General features: G+C 45.5%; 1 protein-coding gene across 5 annotated transcripts in view; it reads left to right on the plus strand.

Moving 5' to 3' along the window:
* Positions 1–20,000, plus strand: part of LOC106590653 (collagen alpha-1(XI) chain) — a 207,134-nt gene that overhangs the window by 60,239 nt on the left and 126,895 nt on the right. For all 5 annotated transcript variants that reach the window (XM_045710693.2, XM_045710695.2, XM_045710694.2 and 2 more), the window contains 5 exons: positions 1,583–1,639; positions 6,302–6,355; positions 8,872–8,925; positions 9,356–9,409; positions 9,575–9,628. In XM_045710693.2, the coding sequence (XP_045566649.2) occupies positions 1,583–1,639; positions 6,302–6,355; positions 8,872–8,925; positions 9,356–9,409; positions 9,575–9,628 (273 nt within the window). The remainder of the gene's footprint in view (positions 1–1,582; positions 1,640–6,301; positions 6,356–8,871; positions 8,926–9,355; positions 9,410–9,574; positions 9,629–20,000) is intronic.

Here is a 20,000-nt window from a genome sequence, read left to right on the forward strand (position 1 = left end):
GTATGAGGTAGTGTCTGAGGTATGAAGGAGTGTCTGAGTGAGGAATAGCATGGTAGGTGTGAGGTATGAGGTAGTGTCTGAGGTATGAGATAGTGTCTGACTGAGGAATAGGATGGTAGGGTGTGTGGTATGAGGTAGTGTCTGAGGTATGAGGTAGTGTCTGAGTGAGGAATAGGATGGTAGGGTGTGAGGTGTGAGGTAGTGTCTGAGGTATGAGGTAGTGTCTGACTGAGGAATAGCATGGTAGGGTGTGAGGTATGAGGTAGTGTCTGACTGAGGAATAGCATGGTAGGGTGTGAGGTATGAGGTAGTGTCTGACTGAGGAATAGGATGGTAGTGTCTGAGTGAGGAATAGCATGGTAGGGTATGTGGTATGAGGTAGTGTCTGAGTGAGGAATAGGATGGTAGGGTGTGTGGTACTGGGACATATGGAGAGTGTTCAACTGTCTCCTTCTGACTGGTGATTTTACATCCCTTCTCCCTCCATCCCCTCCTTCCTCCCTCCATCCCCTCCTTCCTCCCCCCATCCCCTCCTTCCTCCCCCATCCCCTCCTTCCTCCCTCCATTCCCTCCTTCCTCCCTCCCCTTCTAACACCATCCCTCCCACTCCATCCCCCCTCCAACATCCTCCCCCCATACTCTCCACCCCCCTCCATCCACCCTCCATCCCCCCTCCCCCTCCCTCCCCTCCATCCTCCCTCCATCCTCCTCCCTCCCCTCCATCCTCCCTCTCCCTCCCCCTCCAATACCCCCCTCTCCCTCTCCCTCCCCACCTCCCCTCCCCCTCCTCCCTCCTCCCTCCCCCTCCTTCCTCCCTCCATTCCCTCCTTCCTCCCTCCCCTTCTAACACCATCCCTCCCACTCCATCCCCCCTCCAACATCCTCCCCCCATACTCTCCACCCCCCTCCATCCACCCTCCATCCCCCCTCCCCCTCCCTCCCCTCCATCCTCCCTCCATCCTCCTCCCTCCCCTCCATCCTCCCTCTCCCTCCCCCTCCAATACCCCCCTCTCCCTCTCCCTCCCCACCTCCCCTCCCCCTCCTCCCTCCTCCCTCCCCCTCCTCCACCCTCCTCCACCCCACTCCATCCTCTCTCCACCCTCCATCCCCCTCCCCCTCCCCTCCATCCTCCCTCCATCCCCGCTCCCCCTCCCTCCCCTCCAACACCCTCCATCCCCCTCCCTCCCCTCCACCCCCCTCCATCCTCCCCCCACCCTCCATCCCCCTCCATCCTCCCTCCACCCTCCATCCCCCTCCCCCTCCCTCCATCCCCCTCCCTCCCCTCCATCCTCCCTCCAACACCCTCCATCCCCCTCCCTCCCTCCCCTCCATCCTCCTTCCCTCTCCCTCCCCCTCCAATACCCCCCCTCCACTCTCCTCCCTCCCCCTCCTCCACCCTCCATCCTCCCTCCCTCTCCCTCCCCCTCCAATACCCCCCTCCCTCTCCCTCCCCCTCCAATACCCCCCCTCCACCCTCCTCCCTCCTCCACCCTCCTCCCTCCTCCTCCCTCCCCTCCACCCTCCTCCTCCCCCTCCTCCACCCTCCTTCCTCCCCCTCCATCCCATTCCATCTACCCCACAGCTCGCCATGAGAGGTCCCTCAGGTCCAATGGGTTTCACAGGAAGATCTGGTCCAGTGGTGAGTTTTACCACATATGCTGAATACTTGTTGGCTGCTTTTCCTTCACTCTGCGGTCCAACTCATCCCAAACCATCTCAATTTGGTTGAGGTTGGGTGATTGTGGAGGCCAGGTCATCTGATGCTGCACTCCATCTCTATCCTTCTTGGTCAAATAGCCCTTACACAGCCTTGAGGTGTGTTGGGTCATTGTCCTGTTGGAAAACATATGATAGTCCCACTTAGCCCAAACCAGATGGGATTGCGTATCGCTGCAGAATGCTGTGGTAGCCATGCTGGTTAAGTATGCCTTGAATTCTAAATAAATCACAGACAGTGTCATCAGCAAAGCACCCCCACACCATAACACCTCCTCCTCCATGCTTCACAGTGGGAAATACACATGCGGAGATCATCCGTTCACCCACACCGCGTCTCACAAAGACACGGCGGTTGGAACCAAAAATCTAAAATCTGGACTCCAGACCAAAGGACAAATTTCCACCGGTCTAATGTCCATTGATCGTGTTTCTTGGCCCAAGCAAGTCTCGTCTTCTTATTGGTGTCCTTTAGTAGTGGTTTCTTTGCAGCAATTTGACCACAAAGGCCTGATTCACACAGTCTCCTCTGAACAGTTGATGTTGAGATGTGTCTGTTAATTGAACTCTGTGAGGCATTTATTTGGGCTGCAATTTCTGAGGCTGGTAACTCTAATGAACTTATCCTCTGCAGCAGAGGTAACTCTGGGTCTTCCTTTCCTGTGGCGGTCCTCATGAGAGCCAGTTTCATCATAGCGCTTGATGGTTTTTGAGACTGTACTTGAAGAAACTTTCAAAGTTCATGAAATGTTCCATATTCACTGACCTTCATGTCTTAAAGTAATGATGGACTGTCGTTTCTCTTTGCTTATTTGAGCTGTTTTTGGACTTGGTCTTTTACCAAATAGGGCTATCTTCTGTATACCGACCCCCCCCCCCCCCCCACCCTGACCTTGTCACAACACAACTGATTGGCTGAAACGCATTAAGATTTGAAAGAAATTCCACAAATTAACTTTTTAAGAAGGCACACCTGTTAAATGAAATGCAAATTACTTTATTGCTGAAAGTACTCGAAACCAGTATTTGGGATTTGAGGCTGTTATAGGTAAAACAAGCTGCTATTACTAGATGCATACATCATCAGTCAGTAATGACCTGATGATGTAGGCTTCATCATTGCTCATCATTGCTCATCATTGCTCATCATTGTTCATCATTGCTCATCATTGCTCATCATTGCTCCAGTTTATCATACCCCTCTCCGTTGCCAGAAATAATGCTTGGTAATATTGGCCCAAAAATGTTAAATGTATCATGACCAAATTGGTTCCATAATGATGATAAAACATTTTATTTGGAAGCAGTATTATGGGTAGTGGGGCGTGGACATCCCCCCCTTTCTCTTTATATTGGATCTTTGTCCAGCTTCTGTGAAAAGTTTGTATTTGCGTTAAACCCTCCATAGTCTGAGTTGACTTAGTATTATATGTCCACTGGGAGCAATGATGGTGCCTGGAACTCTATTTAGACACAGCCTTTTTAAAACAAGGTATTATTTTGTTTTGATTAGAATTTGATTCGAATAATTCACTCTCTTTTTAGGCTTTATCAATAGTGAATTTAAACCTGTTGGGGATCTTATCCCGATATCGGGATTCATTGTCAAGAGACCACGGCGGGAAATTCAAAAACTGCAAGAATCTAATAATTTCAATTTCTCAAACAATCAACTATTTCTCACAATTTGAAAGATAAACATCTCCTAAATCCAACCACATTGTCCGATTTCAAAGAGGCTTTACGGCGAAAGCATAAAGTTAGGTTATGTTAGGAGAGTACATTGAAAATAGCTGTGTGTAATGTTTTGTCAATTCAAACACAGGCGTCACCATAAGCGGATAACCAGCTAGAATTATACACCAACCTTTGACAATCTTCCTCAGATGACACTCCTAAGACATTATGTTACACAATACATGCATTTTTTGTTCCATCAAGTTGATATTTATATCCAAAAACAGCATTTTACCGAAGCGGTGAAAATCAGATTTTTTTTTCTCTCAAATGCTTCCGGTGAACAACGTTACAAATCACAAAATTACTATTCGATAACATTGGTAAATTATATTATTGTCATTCAAATATTCATAGTTTAACATTTCGTAAATGCTACTGCAATGCCAGATTTCAAAATAACTTTACTGGGAAATCACAATTTGCAATAAACCGGGTGCTGTGCTAAGAACAATAGGCTAGGCTATACAGGTTAGCACCATATGTAACCATGTAATATCAAAATTACTATTGTCAATATTCCCTTACCTTTGATTATCTTCATCCATTGGCACTTCTAGAAATCCCAGGTCCACTACAAATGTGGTTTCTTTTGACAAAGTTCATAATTGATGTCCAAATAACTCCAAGTTGTTCCATGTTGTTAGCGCTTCGGTAGGCTACTAAAAAGTAGCGCGGTGGGGGGGGGGGAGTCACGGCGAAAAGTAAAAAAAATAATCTATTTACATTGTTCAAACATGTCAAACGTTGTTTAGCATCAATCTTTAGAGCCATTTTTAACGTGAAACATCAGTAATGTTTCAACCCGACCTCTCCTGTGTCTTGAAAAACGTCTTTGAAAAATGTATCGCATCACATGATTGCGCAGGTGCAGCCAATAATGAAGTGACGACATCCCAGGGAGGTCAACTTCTCTTCATTGCCATCCGGTCTCTGTTCATCATAGACGCTTCAAACAACTTTATAAAGATCGTTGACATCTAGTGGAAGCCGTAGGAGTTGCGAAATGAATCCTTTCTCACTATGGTATCTATAAAACAATGACACTAAATAGTACAGTCACAAAATTCAAAAAATTTTTTATCTATTTTTCACAGGTTTTTGCCTGCAATATGAGTTTTGTTATACTTACAGACACCATTCAAACTGTTTTAGAAAATTCAGAGTGTTTTCTATCCGAATGTGTTAATAATATGCATATCCTAGCTTCTGAGTTGGTGTAGGAGGCAGTTAAAAATGGGCACATATTTTTTTCAAAATTTCTCAATACTGCCCCCGAGCCTCAACAGGTTAATCTTGCTTATTGACAACATTTGACATGTCCATGGCTCCACCATAATGCAATTTACAGTAGGCATAGACCCTATATCAGTGTGAATGTTATGTTTAACAATATATTTCCATATTGAAGCCAATTACTTAAAGCAATGTGGACTGCAAACATGTTCAACGTGTTTGGCAAAGATGGGATAGGCCTAATTTTGTTATTTTGTTTCTGTAGGTTATTTCACAAACTAGTCTATAACTTACATTGGAATCGGAGTTGATGACAACGCAATACATAAGACTTTGAATATACAACTTGAAGCAAGCCGTGTAGCACGTTCTGATTGGCCAGTGATAGGTCAATCCTCGACACACCTACAACTTATTTATTCATTGAAACCCAGCCCTTTCTCACCACCGGCATCTACTGCGCCCATAATTCCCACTGTGAAAATAGCAAAAATATTTCTGACACACCCTGGACCTATAGCTCTACTGCCAGTTCTAAAATTGACCATTGTGTTAGCCCTCATAGTCATCCTATCTAAATCCCTAGCTATCTATCAGCTATCTATCAGCTAACTATCAGCTAACTATCATATACATATCAGCTAACTATCAGCTAACTATCAGCTAACTATCAGCTATCTATCAGCTATCTATCAGCTATCTATCAGCTAACTATCAGCTAACTATCAGCTAACTATCAGCTATCTATCAGCTAACTATCAGCTAACTATCATATACATATCAGCTAACTATCAGCTAACTATCAGCTAACTATCAGCTACCAGCTAACTATAAGCTAACTATCAGCTAACTATCATATACATATCAGCTATCAGCTAACTATCATATACATATCAGCTATCAGCTAACTATCATATACATATCAGCTATCAGCTAACTATCAGCTAACTATCATATACATATCAGCTAACTATCAGCTAACTATCATATACATATCAGCTAACTATCAGCTATCAGCTAACTATCAGCTAACTATCAGCTAACTATCATATACATATCAGCTAATTATCAGCTAACTATCAGCTAACTATCATATACATATCAGCTATCTATCAGCTAACTATCAGCTAACTATCAGCTAACTATCATATACATATCAGCTGTCAGCTAACTATCAGCTAGCTATCATATACATATCAGCTATCAGCTAACTATCAGCTAACTATCATATACATATCAGCTATCAGCTAACTATCAGCTAACTATCAGCTAACTATCATATCCATATCAGCTATCAGCTAACTATCAGCTAACTATCAGCTAACTATCGCCATATACTTTCATTGTATACAACGTATACTCACCTCTCTGGCTGAGTGGTGTTATGATCCAGCCAATAGGACACCTCTGGCTGAGTGGTGTTATGATCCAGCCAATAGGACACCTCTCTGGCTCAGTGGTGTTATGATCCAGCCAATAGGACACCTCTCTGGCTGAGTGGTGTTATGATCCAGCCAATAGGACACCTCTCTGGCTCAGTGGTGTTATGATTCAGCCAATAGGACTGACAAGGATTGTGTCCATGCTTCTCATTGGTCCATCTTTCTCTCAGGGTGTTCCTGGTTCTTCTGGACTTAAAGGTGATGCCGGAGACCCTGGTCCTCAGGTGAGAGGTTCAACATATAGCTGGAGACTACTAAACCCACTCATAATCATATTCTGCACTTATCTTAGACAGTTACTGTACCTCTACCTCACTACAGTTACCTATACCTCACTACAGTTACCTCTACCTCAATACAGTTACCTCTACCTCACTACAGTTACCTCTACCTCACTACAGTTACCTGTATCTACTACAGTTACCTATACCTCACCTACAGTTACCTATACCTCACCTACAGTTACCTATACCTCACTACAGTTACCTATACCTCACTACAGTTAACTGTATCTAACTACAGTTACCTGTACCTCACCTACAGTTACCTATACCTCACCTACAGTTACCTATACCTCATTACAGTTACCTATACCTCACTACAGTTACCTATACCTCACCTACAGTTACCTGTACCTCACTAAAGTTACTTATACCTCACTACAGTTACCTGTACCTCACTACAGTTACCTGTATCAAACTGCAGTTGCCTATACCTCACTACATTTACCTATACCTCACTACAGTTACCTATACCTCACTACAGTTACCTATACCTCATTACAGTTACCCATACCTCACTACAGTTACCTATACCTAACTACAGTTACCTATACCTCACTACAGTTACCTATACCTCACTACAGTTACCTATATCTCACAGATTACAGTCTAGCAGGTCTACCAGCTCTCCTCTCGACAGTTACCTATACCTCACTACAGTTACCTATACCTCACTACAGTTACCTATACCTCACTACAGTTACCTATACCTCACTACAGTTACCTGTACCTCACTACAGTTACCTATACCTCACTACAGTTACCTGTACCTCACTACAGTTACCTATACCTCACTACTGTAACCTTTACCTCACCTACAGTTACCTGTATCTAACTACAGTTACCTATACCTCACTACAGTTACCTGTATCTAACTACATTTACCTAATCCTCACTACAGTTACCTATACCTCACTACAGTTACCTATACCTCACTACAGTTACCTATACCTCACTACAGTTACATATACCTCACTACAGTTACCTATACCTCATTACAGTTACCTATACCTCACTATAGTTACCTGTACCTCACTACAGTTACATATACCTCACTACAGTTACCTATACCTCACTACAGTTACCTGTATCTAACTACAGTTACCTATACCTCACTACAGTTACATATACCTCACTACAGTTACCTGTATCTAACTACATTTACCTAATCCTCACTACAGTTTCCTGTATCTATCTACAGTTACCTATACCTCACTACAGTTACTTATTACTCACTATTTTTACCTGTATCTAACTACAGTTACCTGTATCTAACTACAATTACCTATATCTAACTACAGTTACCTGTATCTAAGTACAGTTACCTATACCTCACTACAGTTACCTGTATCTAACTACAGTTACCTGTATCTAACTACAGTTACCTGTATCTAACTACAGTTACCTATTCCTCACTACAGTTACCTGTATCTAACTACAGTTACCTGTACCTCACTACAGTTATCTGTATTTAACTACAGTTACCTGTATCTTACTACAGTTACCTTCATCTAACTACAGTTACCTATACCTCACTACAGTTACCTGTATCTAACTACAGTTACCTGTATCTAACTACAGTTACCTGTATCTAACTACAGTTACCTATACCTCACTACAGTTACCTGTATCTTACTACAGTTACCTGTATCTAACTACAGTTACCTATACCTCACTACAGTTACCTGTACCTCACCTACAGTTACCTGTATCTAACTACAGTTACCTGTATCTAACTACAGTTACCTATACCTCACCTACAGTTACCTGTATCTTACTACAGTTACCTGTATGTAACTACAGTGACCTATACCTCACCTACAGTTACCTGTATCTAACTACAGTTACCTGTATCTTACTACAGTTACCTGTATCTAACTACAGTTACCTGTACCTCACTACAGTTACCTGTACCTCACTACAGTTACCTGTATCTAACTACAGTTACCTAAACCTCACTACAGTTACCTGTACCTCACTACAGTTACCTGTATCTAACTACAGTTACCTATACCTCACTACTGTTACCTGTATCTAACTACAGTTACCTGTATCTAACTACAGTTACATGTATCTAACGACAGTTACCTATACCTCACTACAGTTACCTATATCTTACTACAGTTACCTGTATCTAACTACAGTTACCTATACCTCACTACAGTTACCTGTATCTTACTACAGTTACCTATACCTCACTACAGTTACCTGTATCTTACTACAGTTACCTATACCTCACTACAGTTACCTGTATCTTACTACAGTTACCTGTATCTTACTACAGTGACCTATACCTCACTACAGTTACCTATACCTCACTACAGTGACCTATACCTCACCTACAGTTACCTGTATCTCACCTACAGTTACCTACAGCTACACCTATAGTTAATGTATACCTATTCAGTTAATGTTCCCTAGCTGACTATAAACTGACCATCATCATGTGTCCTTCTCAGGGCTCCAGGGGAGTCCAAGGGCCTGCGGGACAAATAGGCAAATCTGGCAAGAGGGTAAGTGGACCGCGTGAACTCTGCCTCATCCAGAATGTAGTGTGTGTGTGTGTGTGTGTGTGTGTGTGTGTGTGTGTGTGTGTGTGTGTGTGTGTGTGGTGTGTGTGTGTGTGTGTGTGTGTGTGTGTGTGTGTGTGTGTGCAGTGTGTGCAGTGCGTGTGTGTGTGTGTGCAGTGTGTGTTCAGTGTACGATCTGAACGTTTTATCATAATCAAACAAACAATTCCCTGAATGTTCTAAAATCCAGTTAAAAATCCCAAAACGTACAAGCTGGCAGTGGATGACATAATTGGCTGTAATTGCATTTCCAGGTAGATGCCATTGCCTGATTGGTCTTGAGGATTCCATGTTTTACCTCTCTCTCCCTCTCACTCACTCTCTCTCTCTCTCTCTCTCTCTCTCTCTCTTTCTCTCTCTCTCTCTGTCGCAGGGTCGTGGTGGAGCCGATGGCGCCCGAGGAATGCCTGGAGAGTCAGGGTCTAAGGTACACGATGTCTCTGTCCACTAGTCACTTTACTCAGAGAATTAGCACCACACATGATGTCTCTGTCTGTTACGTGTGACTGTTCTGTGTTGGTAAACGTATACATGATGATGTCTGTGTAGTCTGGGGACTCGGTGGTCATTGTCACATTGTGTTTCTATACAGGGAGACGGAGGCTTCGATGGCCTGCCCGGACTGCCTGGTGACAAGGGACACAGGGTGAGCACAGTAACGTCACGACATGTATCAAGCACCTGCATGTTTACCGCTCCCTAAATGAGATGGCCATAGGCTATTCTGAAATGAATGGTTGAGATCCTTTATCCTATCTCAAGGAAATGACCGGTGAAGCATACATGAAATGATTAGGAACTCTATGTGACCGACCGGCTCGATTCGGTCTTATGTAGAAAAATGTGAAAACTTACGTTGGATAAAAGTAGAGACTCAGAGCTAGAAAAGGGTATATCATACACTACAGTTGAGGAACGATGGGAAAGTAATTCTGGTTTGAAAGTTGATCAAATTGTAACCTCACTTTTGAGAAAATGGTCCTTGAATGTTTTGGTAAACCTACTGGAGATCTCCTCTTTGTCTACACCCATTCAACATCGTTCACACCTTCTTAAGCCTTAGCCACACCCATCTATTTAAGGATTCACATGTGAGGCCATGTACAGTACTAAACAACCAAAGATTTCAAGACTAAAGGCTTGTTTATACTACGGTGTGTTTCGTAAATTCAGTCTGGAGTGCCAGAGTGTGCTCAGAGTATGCTCTGGGGGTTGGTAAACTCAGAGAGTTGTCAGATTGTCCGTTTGTAAATTCAGAGCGTTTCACTGTTGGAGCGTTCAGAGAGCACACTGGATGCTCTGGCGGAGTAGTAGGGTTGATCCGAACGTTCTGACCAAACAACAGCAGTCAAGCACCCAAGCTAACTGGCTAACGTAACATTTACATTTACATTTAAGTCATTTAGCAGACGCTCTTATCCAGAGCGACTTACAAATTGGTGCATTCACCTTATAATATCCAGTGGAACAACCACTTTACAATAGTGCATCTAAATCTTTTAAGGGGGGGGTTAGAAGGATTACTTTATCCTATCCCAGGTATTCCTTGAAGAGGTGGGGTTTCAGGTGTCTCCGGAAGGTGGTGATTGACTCCGCTGTCCTGGCGTCGTGAGGGAGCTTGTTCCACCATTGGGGTGCCAGAGCAGCGAACAGTTTTGACTGGGCTGAGCGGGAACTGTGCTTCCTCAGAGGTAGGGAGGCGAGCAGGCCAGAGGTGGATAAACGGAGTGCCCTTGTTTGGGTGTAGGGCCTGATCAGAGCCTGAAGGTACGGAGGTGCCGTTCCCCTCACAGCTCCGTAGGCAAGCACCATGGTCTTGTAGCGGATGCGAGCTTCGACTGGAAGCCAGTGGAGAGAGCGGAGGAGCGGGGTGACGTGAGAGAACTTGGGAAGGTTGAACACCAGACGGGCTGCGGCATTCTGGATGAGTTGTAGGGGTTTAATGGCACAGGCAGGGAGCCCAGCCAACAGTGAGTTGCAATAATCCAGACGGGAGATGACAAGTGCCTGGATTAGGACCTGCGCCGCTTCCTGTGTGAGGCAGGGTCGTACTCTGCGAATGTTGTAGAGCATGAACCTACAGGATCGGGTCACCGCCTTGATGTTGGTGGAGAACGACAGGGTGTTGTCCAGGGTCACGCCAAGGCTCTTAGCACTCTGGGAGGAGGACACAAGGGAGTTGTCAACCGTGATGGCGAGATCATGGAACGGGCAGTCCTTCCCCGGGAGGAAGAGCAGCTCCGTCTTGCCGAGGTTCAGCTTGAGGTGGTGATCCGTCATCCACACTGATATGTCTGCCAGACATGCAGAGATGCGATTCGCCACCTGGTTGTCAGAAGGGGGAAAGGAGAAGATTAATTGTGTGTCATCTGCATAGCAATGATATGAGAGACCATGTGAGGATATGACAGAGCCAAGTGACTTGGTGTATAGCGAGAATAGGAGTGGGCCAAGAACAGAGCCCTGGGGGACACCAGTGGTGAGAGCACGTGGTGCGGAGACAGATTCTCGCCACGGCACCTGGTAGGAGCGACCTGTCAGGTAGGACGCAATCCAAGCGTGGGCGGCGCCGGAGATGCCCAGCTCGGAGAGGGTGGAGAGGAGGATCTGATGGTTCACGGTATCAAAGGCAGCAGATAGGTCTAGAAGGATGAGAGCAGAGGAGAGAGAGTTAGCTTTAGCAGTGCGGAGAGCCTCCGTGACACAGAGAAGAGCAGTCTCAGTTGAATGCCCAGTCTTGAAACCTGACTGATTAGGATCAAGAAGGTCATTCTGAGAGAGATAGCAAGAGAGCTGGCCAAGGACGGCACGTTCAAGAGTTTTGGAGAGAAAGGAAAGAAGGGATACTGGTCTGTAGTTGTTGACATCGGAGGGATCGAGTGTAGGTTTTTTCAGAAGGGGTGCAACTCTCGCTCTCTTGAAGACGGAAGGGACGTAGCCAGCGGTCAAGGATCAGTTGATGAGCGAGGTGAGGTAGGGGAGAAGGTCTCCGGAAATGGTCTGGAGAAGAGAGGAGGGGATAGGGTCAAGTGGGCAGGTTGTTGGGCGGCCGGCCATCACAAGACGCGAGATTTCATCTGGAGAGAGAGGGGAGAAAGAGGTCAAAGCACAGGGTAGGGCAGTGTGAGCAGGACCAGCAGTGTCGTTTGACTTAGCAAACGAGGATCGGATGTCGTCAACCTTCTTTTCAAAATGGTTGACGAAGTCATCCGCAGAGAGGGAGGAGGGGGGGGGAGGGGGAGGAGGATTCAGGAGGGAGGAGAAGGTAGCAAAGAGCTTCCTAGGGTTAGAGGCAGATGCTTGGAGTTTAGAGTGGTAGAAAGTGGCTTTAGCAGCAGAGACAGAAGAGGAAAATGTAGAGAGGAGGGAGTGAAAGGATGCCAGGTCCGCAGGGAGGCGAGTTTTCCTCCATTTCCGCTCGGCTGCCCGGAGCCCTGTTCTGTGAGCTCGCAGTGAGTCGTCGAGCCACGGAGCAGGAGGGTAGGACCGAGCCGGCCTGGAGGATAGGGGACAGAGGAAATCAAAGGATGCAGAGAGGGAGGAGAGGAGGGTTGAGGAGGCAGAATCAGGAGATAGGTTGGAGAAGGTTTGGGAGAAGGGAAGAGATGATAGGATGGAAGAGGAGAGAGTAGCGGGAGAGAGAGAGCGAAGGTTGGGACGGCGCAATACCATCCGAGTAGGGGCAGAGTGAGAAGTGTTGGATGAGAGCGAGAGGGAAAAGGATACAAGGTAGTGGTCGGAGACTTGGAGGGGAGTTGCAATGAGATTAGTGGAAGAACAGCATCTAGTAAAGATGAGGTCAAGCGTATTGCCTGCCTTGTGAGTAGGGGGGGAAGGTGAGAGGGTGAGGTCGAAAGAGGAGAGGAGTGGAAAGAAGGAGGCAGAGAGGAATGAGTCGAAGGTAGACGTGGGGAGGTTAACCTCTATGGGCTAGGTGGGACGCTAGCGTGCCACCCGTGGTGCACTCCATCAACAGCAGGTGCATTTCAAGAGCGGCAAATTTGAATCCAAATAAATGTCAAAATTCAAATTTTTCAAACATACAACTATTTTACACCCTTTGAAAGATAAACATCTCCTTAATCTAACCACGTTTTACGATTTCAAAAAGGTTTTACGGCGAAAGCATAAATTTAGAGTATGTTAGGACAGTACATTTACAAGAGTTGTGTGTAATGTTTTGTCAATTCAAAGACAGGGTAACCAAAACCATAAAACCAGCTAAAATGATGCACTAACCTTTTACAATCTCCATCAGATGACACTCCTAGGACATTATGTTAGACAATGCATGCATTTTTAGTTCTATCAAGTTCATATTTATATCCAAAAACAGCGTTTTACTATGGCATTGATGTTGAGGAAATCGTTTCCCTCCAATAACCGGCAGTTAAGTCAGCACCACAAATTAAATAATTAAAATTAGAAAACATTGGTAAAATATTATATTGTCATTTAAAGAATTATAGATTTACATCTCTTGAACGCAATCAACTTGCCAGATTTAAAAAATAACCTTACTGGGAAATCACACTTTGCAATAATCTGAGCACTGCGCCCAGAAAAATACGCGTTGCGATACAGACTAGACGTCATGTTGGGGAGATCTAAAATCGAAAATACTATGTAAATAATCCATTACCTTTGATTCTCTTCATCAGATGTCACTTCCAGGTATCACAGGTCCATAACGAATGTAGTTTTGTTCAAAAAAGCTCATAATTTATGTCCAAAAATCTCCGTCTTGTTAGCACATGATCTAAGCCAGCCGGACTTCTCGTCATGAACGAGGGGAAAAAATATATTTACGTTCGTTCAAACATGTCAAACGTTGTATAGCATAAATCATTAGGGCCTTTTTTAACCAGAACATGAATAATATTCAAGGTGGACGAATGCATACTCTTTTATAACGTATTGGAACGAGGGTACCCAACATGAACTCGCGCGCCAGGTGTCTAATGGGACATCATCGTTCCATGGCTCTTGTTCGGTCAGATCTCCCTCCAGAAGACTCAAAACACTTTGTAAAGGCTGGTGACATCTAGTGGAAGCAATAGGAAGTGCCAAAATATTCCTCAGCCCCTGTGTTTTTCAATGGGATAGGTTTAAAGGTAATACAACACATCAGGTATCCACTTCCTGTCAGAAAATGTCTCAGGGTTTTGCCTGCCAAATGAGTTCTGTTATACTCACAGACACCATTCAAACAGTTTTAGAAACTTTAGAGTGTTTTCTATCCATATATAATAAGTATATGCATATTCTAGTTACTGGGTAGGATTAGTAACCAGATTAAATCGGGTACATTTTTTTTATCCAGACGTGCAAATGCTGCCCCCTAGCCCTAACAGGTTAAAGTCACCCAGAACTGTGAGAGGTGAGCCATCCTCAGGAAAGGAACTTATCAAGGCGTCAAGCTCATTGATGAACTCTCGAAGGGAACCTTGGAGGGCGATAAATGATAAGGATGTTAAGCTTGAAAGGGCTGGTAACTGTGACAGCATGGAATTCAAATGAGGAGATAGACAGATGGGTGAGGGGAGAAAGAGAGAATGTCAACTTGGGAGAGATGAGGATTCCAGTGCCACCACCCCGCTGGCTCGATGCTCTAGGGGTATGTGAGAACACGTAGTCAGACGAGGAGAGAGCAGTAGGAGTAGCAGTGTTATCTGTGGTAATCCATGTTTCCGTCAGCGCCAGGAAGTCTAGGGACTGGAGGGTAGCATAGGCTGAGATGAACTCAGCCTTGTTGGCCGCAGACCGGCAGTTCCAGAGGCTGCCGGAGACCTGGAACTCCACGTGGGTCGTGCGCGCTGGGACCACCAGGTTAGAGTGGCAGCGGCCACGCGGTGTGGAGCGTTTGTATGGCCTGTGCAGAGGAGAGAGAACAGGGATAGACAGACACATAGTAGACAAGCTACAGAAGAGGCTACGCTAATGCAAAGGAGATTGGAATGACAAGTGGACTACACGTCTCGAATGTTCAGGAAGTTAAGCTTACGTTGCAAAAATCTTATTGACTAAAATGATACAGTACTGCTGGCTGGTGGAGTAGGCTAGCTAGCAGTGGCTGCGTTGTTGACTTTGAACGTGTAGCTGGCTAGGTAACCTCGATAGTTTCAGTACTACACCTTGTCATGATACAAAGCAACTTTGTAGCTAGCTAGCTAACATAACACTAATCAAGACGTTCCTTGTAATGTATTTAGTTTCTACAATGCTGCTCGTCGGTAATAGTTGGCTGGGTTAGGAAAAATGGCGTCGCGGGGGACGGAAATAGCTGGCTAGCTAACCTCGATGGCTGGCTAGCTAACAATTATCAAGCTATGACAAAGACAACTAAGTAGCTAGCTAGGTAACACTGCACTAGTCAAATCGTTCCGTTGTAAAGTATTAGTATCTACAGCGCTGCTAGTCGGTAACGGTTGGCTAGCTGGCAGTGGGTTAATGATGACTAGGTGTGTTGAGTAAGTCTGGCGCCGCGTCGCGGCTGGCTAGCTCACCTCGATAATACTCAAACTCAAACTACACAATTATCTTAGATACAGAGACAGCAAAGACAACTATGTAGCTGGCTAACTAACACTAACACCACACTAATCAAGTCGTTACGTTGTAATGTAATAGTTTCTGCAGTGCTGCTAGTCGGTAGAAGTTGGCTAGCTAGCAGTGATGACTAGCTAGCAGCTAGCAGTGTTGACTACGTTAGGAGGACGAAGATAGCTAGCCTCGATAATTACTCAATTACTCTAAACTACACAATTATCTTTGATACAAAGACGGCTATGTAGCTAGCTAAGAAGAATTGCTCAGATCAAACAAATCAAGCCGTTGTAATGTAGTGAAGTGTAATATTACCTGTGGAGCGAAGCGTGGTGCGACTGCTCGCTCCAAACCGGAAGTAGCCTAACCTAGCTTGCTAGCTACTTCCAGACACAAATGAGAGAACAGCTAACTCTGACCATTGTACTTGCCTTAGAAGAGCTGGTTAGGCTGTTTTTATGTTATCCAGAGTGTTGGTGACTAATTGTGCTGCTGGCAACAATTTAATTACCCTTTTTTGCCAACATTTACTGATGTTAACTGACGTTTACTGACGTTTACTGACACCGGCCATGTTCAACGGGTGTTTAGTGTTAGTAAATTCATCAGTTATTCTGTTCTCTGGCACACACAGACTGAGAGTGCTCTGAAATCAGAGTAGATAGCCAGAGTGAATTTACCAGCTACGTCTATTGACAGTTGTTGCTGTGACATCATTAACATCCTATTGAAATGGTTGCCTGCATAGTGGAGTCTTTTGCTTAGACATGTAGCTAGCTAGCTAGCTAGCTAAACAATTAACCATAACCCCAACTCATAACCTTACTAGCCTGCATGAATCTGCAGGTGGCTAACCAACCAGATTTAATGTTAGCTAGGTATGGCTCTGAAATACAAATAATATTACGACACAGATCATACACAGTTTCCTGAAACGAGTCACATATTCTCTGCCTCTACAAAACTATGACCTCCAGTTTTGAAATGAAGGGTCTGATTTAAAGTCCCCTTCACCCTCAACCCCTAGCCTCGCACCAATAAATAGTGAAAGAGAGAGAATATGAGTCCTAATATGGCCTGCAATAGGTTCCCAAAACACGGCTCTTTTCTGTCTAATACTCTAACTCATTCCAGAGCATCTGAAGTTAAATACGGGCAGATTTAGTGCAGCAGGTGATCCATACTGGAGGATTCCATCCTGTTGAACAATAGACTAGTGTTAGGGTTGGGGGTGGGGTGGGTGGGGGGGGTTGGAAGTTATAAAATGTCTGACACTTTTGGCTACATAAGCTTGTTGTTCTGAATAATCTCGTGATTTGCTTTGGGTGCAACATTATACAATCACCTAAGTCTTTAATTCTGAAATGAAATGCGGAGCTAATATTATTGTAAAAACTAATTTGAATGGCTTTGAAGTGGTCATTTAAAAATAAATGAGCAAAGTTGTTTTTTGTTCAGATTTACAGTTGGACCAATAGTGTGGCCAAATTGATCCTCCGATAACAATCTCTTCCACAGAGTTGTCACCAGACGCGTAGCCAAGCAGCATGTTAAAGAGCATGATCATTATACAAGCTCCAGTTCCAGTCTTTTTCTGTGCCATCTGCTCTAAAGACCCTCAGAAGAGACACACCAGGCCCTGTCAGGCTAAATTAGGAGCTTAGGCTACAGAGAGAGAGAGACAGAGGGAGACAGAGAGAGACGGGGCAGAGAGAGACAGAGAGAGAGAGAGAAGGGGCAGAGAGAGACAGAGACAGAGAGAGAGAGAGAAGGGGCAGAGAGAGAGAGAGAAGGGGCAGAGAGAGACAGAGAGAGAGAGAGAAGGGGCAGAGAGAGACAGAGAGAGAGAGAAGGGGCAGAAGGAGACAGAGACAGAGAGAGAGAGAGAAGGGGCAGAGAGAGAGAGAGAGAAGGGGCAGAGAGAGAGAGAGAGAAGGGGCAGAGAGAGACAGAGAGAGAGAGAAGGGGCAGAGAGACAGAGAGAGAGAGAAGAGGCAGAGAGAGACAGAGAGAGAGAGAGAAGGGGTAGAGAGAGACAGAGAGAGAGAGAGAGTAGGAGGGAGAGAAGGGGCAGAGAGAGGGGAGAGAGAGAAGGGGCATAGAGAGGGAGTGAGAGCGAGAAGGGCAGAAAGAGAGAAGGGACAGAGATAGAGGGAGAGAGAAAGGGCAGAGTGGGAGAGAGAAGGGGCAGAGAGAGGGAGAGAACCAGATAGAAGGGGTAGAGAGAGAGAGAACCAGATAGAAGGGGTAGAGAGAGAGAACCAGATAGAAGGGGTAGAGAGAGAGAGAACCAGATAGAAGGGGTAGAGAGGGAGAACCAGATAGAAGGGGTAGAGAGGGAGAGAACCAGATAGAAGGGGTAGAGAGAGAGAGAACCAGATAGAAGGGGTAGAGAGAGAGAACCAGATAGAAGGGGTAGAGAGAGGGAGAACCAGATAGAAGGGGTAGAGAGAGAGAGAACCAGATAGAAGGGGTAGAGAGAGGGAACCAGATAGAAGGGGTAGAGAGCGAGAGAACCAGATAGAAGGGGTAGAGAGAGAACCAGATAGAAGGGGTAGAGAGGGAGAACCAGATAGAAGGGGTAGAGAGAGAGAACCAGATAGAAGGGGTAGAGAGAGAGAACCAGATAGAAGGGGTAGAGAGGGAGAACCAGATAGAAGGGGTAGAGAGAGAGAACCAGATAGAAGGGGTAGAGAGAGAGAACCAGATAGAAGGGGTAGAGAGAGGGAGAACCAGATAGAAGGGGTAGAGAGAGAGAACCAGATAGAAGGGGTAGAGAGAGAGAACCAGATAGAAGGGGTAGAGAGAGAGAACCAGATAGAAGGGGTAGAGAGAGAGAACCAGATAGAAGGGGTAGAGAGAGAGAACCAGATAGAAGGGGTAGAGAGAGAGAACCAGATAGAAGGGGTAGAGAGAGAGAACCAGATAGAAGGGGTAGAGAGGGAGAGAACCAGATAGAATGGGTAGAGAGAGAGAACCAGATAGAAGGGGTAGAGAGGGAGAGAACCAGATAGAAGGGGTAGAGAGAGAGAACCAGATAGAAGGGGTAGAGAGGGAGAGAACCAGATAGAAGGGGTAGAGAGGGAGAACCAGATAGAAGGGGTAGAGAGAGAGAGAACCAGATAGAAGGGGTAGAGAGGGAGAGAACCAGATAGAAGGGGTAGAGAAAGAGAACCAGATAGAAGGGGTAGAGAGAGAGAACCAGATAGAAGGGGTAGAGAGAGGGAGAACCAGATAGAAGGGGTAGAGAGAGGGAGAGAACCAGATAGAAGGGGTAGAGAGAGGGAGAACCAGATAGAAGGGGTAGAGAGAGAGAGAACCAGATAGAAGGGGTAGAGAGAGAGAACCAGATAGAAGGGGTAGAGAGGGAGAGAACCAGATAGAAGGGGTAGAGAGAGGGAGAACCAGATAGAAGGGGTAGAGAGAGAGAACCAGATAGAAGGGGTAGAGAGAGAGAGAACCAGATAGAAGGGGTAGAGAGAGAGAACCAGATAGAAGGGGTAGAGAGAGAGAGAACCAGATAGAAGGGGTAGAGAGAGAGAACCAGATAGAAGGGGTAGAGAGAGAGAGAACCAGATAGAAGGGGTAGAGAGGGAGAACCAGATAGAAGGGGTAGAGAGGGAGAACCAGATAGAAGGGGTAGAGAGGGAGAGAACCAGATAGAAGGGATAGAGAGAGAGAACCAGATAGAAGGGGTAGAGAGAGAGAGAACCAGATAGAAGGGGTAGAGAGAGAGAACCAGATAGAAGGGGTAGAGAGGGAGAACCAGATAGAAGGGGTAGAGAGGGAGAACCAGATAGAAGGGGTAGAGAGAGAGAACCAGATAGAAGGGGTAGAGAGAGAGAGAACCAGATAGAAGGGGTAGAGAGGGAGAACCAGATAGAAGGGGTAGAGAGAGAGAACCAGATAGAAGGGGTAGAGAGAGAGAACCAGATAGAAGGGGTAGAGAGAGAGAACCAGATAGAAGGGGTAGAGAGAGAGAACCAGATAGAAGGGGTAGAGAGAGAGAACCAGATAGAAGGGGTAGAGAGAGAGAACCAGATAGAAGGGGTAGAGAGGGAGAACCAGATAGAAGGGGTAGAGAGAGAGAACCAGATAGAAGGGGTAGAGAGAGAGAGAACCAGATAGAAGGGGTAGAGAGAGAGAGAACCAGATAGAAGGGGTAGAGAGAGAGAGAACCAGATAGAAGGGGTAGAGAGAGAGAACCAGATAGAAGGGGTAGAGAGGGAGAGAACCAGATAGAAGGGGTAGAGAGGGAGAGAACCAGATAGAAGGGGTAGAGAGAGGGAGAACCAGATAGAAGGGGTAGAGAGAGAGAACCAGATAGAAGGGGTAGAGAGAGGGAACCAGATAGAAGAGGTAGAGAGAGAGAACCAGATAGAAGGGGTAGAGAGAGAGAACCAGATAGAAGGGGTAGAGAGAGGGAACCAGATAGAAGGGGTAGAGAGAGAGAGAACCAGATAGAAGGGGTA

The sequence above is a fragment of the Salmo salar genome, chromosome 29, assembly GCF_965601325.2.
Source record: "Salmo salar chromosome 29, fSalSal1, whole genome shotgun sequence".
NCBI classification, from domain to species: domain Eukaryota; kingdom Metazoa; phylum Chordata; class Actinopteri; order Salmoniformes; family Salmonidae; genus Salmo; species Salmo salar.